Raw genomic sequence first — 5,613 nt, forward strand, 5'->3', positions numbered from 1 at the left:
AGGCCTATACAAATTCACTGTTTCTATTATGGCTCTGAACTGTAAAGCCACCTAGCTGGAGAAAAGCTGATGGGGGCGCCAAAGGACGTGAAAGCGGCTCGGCGCTCTCTACACCCGTCCCCGGTCTTCAAGTCGAATGAAAGCAGCTCGCGCTCTCACTTAACCCCGCCATCACGAGCCGTCCACTCCCTCAAGCGCGCGCCTGATCCGGAGCTCAGCGCTCACCATCATATGTGGATCAGACATTAATGCACACCTTGCTGACTTGCCAGATTTTTGAGACGAAATACAGTAGACAAGGTGTTAGAAATAGGCGATCTAACCGAACAGGGCAATAGAAGTAATGAAGGTGCTTATTGGAGAAGTTATTTTAATTGTACCCTACATATGAAAGTAGGTTGTATTTTTGAAGTGGTATTTCGATTGCCCCATTAATCACAATTAGAATCCATAACAGTGTTTCTGGGACTGTGGTGTGGAAGAATAAAATCTCGATAAAAGTGAAAATAATGTATGCTTATGTTGTTATGCTTATGAAACATGCATATTATTGTCAACCATTGCAAATAAAAATAATACAACATAAAATTTTATGTCAAAAAATTTGCCTTCTTATCCCATTTTGTCCTTTATGTTTTTTTTAAATAATGCTAAATAATATTTAACCGTTATAAGTTATTATTTATAGCACAAGTCTATGGTTTTAATTCCGTTTTATTGACCTAGTTGCCTTTTTTGTAGGTGGGCAACGAACAATGACTGCACATTACAACAGTACACCACAGCTGCAGTAAAAACATTACAACAGCATGATTTAGTTTTATAAAGAAGCTGAGAACTATTTGCACTGTGATTTTCAGTGTTGAGTGTTTATTCGATCGAGAGCAAAAAACAAATAAGTCACTTTTAAGAAAATGCCAATTCCGTGAAGCCCACAATTGCTTTCAGTGAAAATAAGCAACTCCTCAGCTAATGTCTCATTCGAAAACGGTCTGAGTGAAATAATGGACAGAGAAAAGGGGGAAAAAAGAAAGAGAGGGAGGCAGAGAGGGGGAGAAGAGAGAGTCTGCGCAGAAGGGAGGAACAATAGAGAATCAAAGCATAATGATATTCCTAAATGAAGAGGGAAATGTTGCCGGGCTCATTTTATTAATCAGACTGTCAATTTCACCCCAGAGGCCAAACCCAGGAGCCATCTAAAGCAGGAGCAGATCAGCGGCGGCGCGGCGCCTCCTCTCCTCACTTCTCCTCTCTCTCTCCACCTGGATATGTGGCTGGCCGCCTCCATCATCCTCGCGCGGCCCCTCTCCCTCTTTTATTTGCTTATAAACCTGTTACAATAAATGATCATGCGAGCGGCGTCACGCGCACCTTTAACGGCGGAGCCGCGAGCCACTTTTTGATGAATGACATCTCGGACCGGAGAGGATGCACGGGTCATTTTGAGCAGTTACTCGTCGCCCGCACTGGCATTCTTCTCTCTCTCACTCTCACTCTCTCTCTAACTGTCTCTCTTTCTCACTGTCTCTCTCTCTCTCTCTTCCGTTCTTTTTTTCTTTCTATCTCTCTTTTTTGCTAGTTTCGTTCCGCTCATAAAGGTGTTATATTATTTCGAGGCAGTAGCAGAGCTGAATGTGGATTAGCTCCGCCGCCGCTCGCCGGACTTCGCCTGCTTTCTCCTGCGCCACGTCTCCATGGAGAGGATAAGAAAAGAGATGATTCTGATGGAGAGGGGACTGCACAGTCCCGTTGCAGCCAAGCGCCTCTCCAACCTGTCGGACTCGAGCGGCGGCGGCGCGGTGCTCGAGGCCCTGGAGAACTCCGCGCACGCGGGCCGCCTGAGCCCCAGACTGCCCGCGGCCTCGCTGCACGGCGCCCTGGGCGACATGCCCGCCAAAGGCAAGTTCGAGATCGACAGCCTGTTCGGGAACCACCACGCAAGCGACAACAGCGCATCGGTCGACATCTCGAGCTCGGACGGCAGGAAGAAAGTGAGCCTGTACCCGGAGGTGTCCACCGACTCCGAGATGAACAGCGACGTGGAAGTGGGGTGTCCGGCTCACCGCTCACCGGGCAGCGCGAGCCAGCACAAGGAAAACAACAACAAAGGTAAGATCAGCTCTCTCTCTCACACACACTCACACACGCGCACATACACACGTGAGCGCGTGCACACACTACGGCGCATTTATGTCTGCATATGTGTAAAGGTTTTATTATTTCAACATTTGATTGTTGCTAAGCCCAACATCTGAGTAAACAGTAATATTTTATTGCCTAATAGTAGAAATAGTGCAAAACATCCAAACAGATTTAGATGTATTTCTTTACCAGGTTTAATCAAATCTGCTACATTTCCGGCTAGTTAAAAGTCATAATATGATATTTACTTTATTTTATTTGAGCGTAAATATTATAAGATGATATGATACATTATAAAAATCTATTCATATGCACAGATATTCTTCACGTTTCACTACATAAATACAGAAATAAACCGGTTATTTTACCTGACTTTATTTTTCACTACAATGATTATTCCGAGAGAATTCTGAATGATTTTCTCTGTGCTGGTTTTTGTTGTTTTGTTTTGTGTTTTATTTTGTTGTTTATTAATAAATATTGTTGGGCTAGTGAGTTACTTTAATGTTTAGTCCTGCATGCAGATGCATGAAAAGCTGTAGAAATCCACCCGGCTGTGATTTGATCAACACCTTCACAGTTACAGTCTGACAGAAACGCGGACCTAAATCATTGCATTTTTGTTTGTAATACTCTTTTGTGTAATTCCTTTTCACCCCGTGTTCAGGTTTCTCCGACAATAACTCAGGCAGCTCCAACTCGAGCTCCTCGTCTGTCTCCAACCACAACGGCAACTCCATCGGGAGCTCCAACAACTCCAGCTCAGACCAGGTGCGCAGGTACCGCACCGCTTTTACCAGAGAGCAGATCGCCAGACTGGAGAAGGAGTTTTACAGGGAAAACTATGTCTCTCGACCCAGGAGGTGTGAGCTAGCTGCAGCATTAAACCTGCCTGAGACCACAATAAAGGTAGGACGCAGTTTAAACGTTGCTCCTTCATGTAATGACAGGGTAATACGTTGTTCAATGTATTCCTGCTTTGTGAATATAATAGAAATATATGAAAAAGGACAAATTACTGTTTATGAAAATACGTACAGCATTAAACTGGTCCACGTTGTTGAGGCTTAAGCTACAGGCACTCACAGACGTAGGAACACACACACGGTTCACCACAACAGCGCGCGCAGTACTTTAAAACAGGTTATGGCAGTTGAAATTCGCTTAAAATCATAAATTAAAATAGTGAAGCTAGGCCTACTGCACATATTTTAGATATTTTAAATGCTAAGATATTTTGGCTAAATAGCATGTGTGAACTTTTTATGTTATTTAGCTCAAATAGTCACATTATATTCTTCTCATCAGCCATGTTAAAAAAAAAAAAAAATATATATATATATATATATATATATATATATATATATATATATATATATATATATATTATTTTTCCATTTTATTTGAATACGCTGAAAGCCCAGCTGTTCGAAGAAACGTGTACTGCATAAGCTAAAAAGTCCCTTTTTTGCATTCGAGTCTTTTTGAACGCGCTGCTTTGTTGAACCAAATGTTTATTTTGCGTGGTGTTTCCTGGTGATGCGCTTCTGCTGCTGTTATGCTTCAATTAAGATTTACTTCAACTATTTTAAACAATACACAGACCGTGAAATCAGACCTTTTCCAAAATTATATTTTTAGCATTCATGTTTGGGGGTCAGTCGTGTAGGCCTGTGCTTTTTTAGAACACGTTGGACTTATCCAAACACGACACCTGGGGGGAGAAGCAAGGAGATCTGAGTTTGGGCTGTAGGATTAAGTGACCTCACGGTTCCCTGTGTGTGTAGGTGTGGTTCCAGAACCGGCGAATGAAGGACAAGAGGCAGCGCCTGGCCATGTCCTGGCCACATCCGGCCGATCCCAGCTTCTACACCTACATGATGACGCACGCGGCGGCGACCGGAAGTCTGCCCTACCCCTTTCATTCGCACATGCCCCTGCACTACTACCCCCACGTCGGCGTGACGGCGGCGGCGGCCGCGGCCGCAGCTTCGGGCGCCGCGTCCTCGCCTTTCGCCACCTCCATCCGGCCCCTCGACACGTTCCGCGCGCTCTCGCACCCCTACTCGCGGCCCGAGCTGCTCTGCAGTTTCCGACACCCGGGACTCTACCAGTCGCCCGCGGGCCTCAACAGCTCGGCGGCGGCTTCGGCGGCAGCGGCGGCAGCAGCGGCAGCGGCGGCCGCGGTCAGCGCGCCCTCCGCCACGGGGCCCTGCTCGTGCCTCAGCTGCCACAGTAGTCAGGCGGCTGGGGCGCTGGGCTCGCGCGGCGCCGGCTCTGACTTCACGTGCACGGCGAGCACACAGCGCTCCGAGAGCGGATTCCTGCCCTATTCGGCCGCCGTGCTGAGCAAAACCGCCGTGCCCTCGCCTGACCAGAGAGAAGAAAGCGCTCTCAATAGATAACTTAGCACTGGACCGTTCTGAGGGGGATGCCACTTTTTTGTTTATGTTAAACTCGTCGAACTTGTTTAAGGTGTTCTGTTAGCAGCATTTGCAATTAAGGAAATAATAGGGACAAAAATGCCATTCCAAGCAATCAGCCACTGTCTAAGCAAACAAAAGATAAAACCACACACAGTTAAGCTCTTAAAACGGTAATAATCAGAAATGACGTTTCAGGCCTGTTCAAGCAGCGCGTCAAGACAGACAGAAAGCTTCAATACAATAATAGACAGTAGACTCTTTTAGTCTATTTACTTATTTTTTATCGTTATTTCTTTCTTTCCGTTCTTCATCTGTAAGCAAATCTTTCTCGCCATAGCACCCACGCCGTCTGTGCTATAAGGAGAAAAATACAATGCATGTGTCTACTGAGGTATCAGGACCAGGACAAGGATGCCGTGCTGGATGTGGGGCCGCTCCTGGGACCCCCCACCCCCCACCCCGCCCCCCCTGATCCGACGAAGCTATAGGTGCTCAGAGTCTGCCCCGCTTCCACTGTGTCAATCCTGCTCCTAATAATGTGAAGATTATGACGAAAATTGCCAATCATGTACCTTGATGGAGCTCCTCTGAATGTGAAAAAAAGAAATGTAGAAAAGTTGCCTGTTCTGAGCCCCGCTGTCTAAGCCCTAACAACCCGCTGTGGGAAGTCATTAGACGAGGCAGATAAAGGGACCTTGAGCATCCCACATTGTTCTTGGTGCATATTGTACAGTGACTGACGTGGTATTCGTTACCTGAGGAAATTTCTTTCCAAAAAAATAATAAATAAATAAAATCCCCTCCCCACTTCAGCTGAATCCTATTTCCAATCTCCTTATTGGAGCTCTAGTCGTCGTGGGCTGAATCCTCTCTCAGCTATATGTTCCGCTGATGCGAGCAGCCTCATTAAATCCGATCCGATATTTCCATAATACTCCCAATAGAGACTCTTCACTCACAATGTAACGGGATTATCCGCACAAGCCCAAAACTTCAGACAAATTGCTCATGCATTTCTGTCTGCCTGCGTTTTTTTTGTCACCCA

At 45.9% G+C, this 5,613-nt stretch overlaps 1 protein-coding gene across 1 annotated transcript; it reads left to right on the forward strand.

Annotated features, from left to right (window-relative positions):
• Positions 1-1,276: 1,276 nt before the first annotated feature.
• Positions 1,277-4,989, forward strand: evx2 (even-skipped homeobox 2). Its single transcript, XM_017692189.2, has 3 exons — positions 1,277-2,109; positions 2,810-3,051; positions 3,930-4,989. Exons 1-3 carry the CDS (start codon positions 1,695-1,697, stop codon positions 4,545-4,547), a joined length of 1,275 nt encoding a protein of 424 aa, XP_017547678.1. The 5' UTR covers positions 1,277-1,694; the 3' UTR covers positions 4,548-4,989.
• The last annotated feature ends 624 nt before the right edge of the window (positions 4,990-5,613 follow it).

The sequence above is a fragment of the Pygocentrus nattereri genome, chromosome 6, assembly GCF_015220715.1.
Source record: "Pygocentrus nattereri isolate fPygNat1 chromosome 6, fPygNat1.pri, whole genome shotgun sequence".
Taxonomy (NCBI): domain Eukaryota; kingdom Metazoa; phylum Chordata; class Actinopteri; order Characiformes; family Serrasalmidae; genus Pygocentrus; species Pygocentrus nattereri.

Coding starts and splice junctions, on each gene's coding strand:
- evx2 (XM_017692189.2), top strand. CDS start 1,695: ATGGAGAGGATAAGAAAAGAGATGATTCTGATGGAGAGGGGACTGCAC. Junction 2,110..2,809: donor CAAGGAAAACAACAACAAAG/GTAAGATCAGCT, acceptor CCCCGTGTTCAG/GTTTCTCCGACAATAACTCA. Junction 3,052..3,929: donor TGCCTGAGACCACAATAAAG/GTAGGACGCAGT, acceptor CTGTGTGTGTAG/GTGTGGTTCCAGAACCGGCG.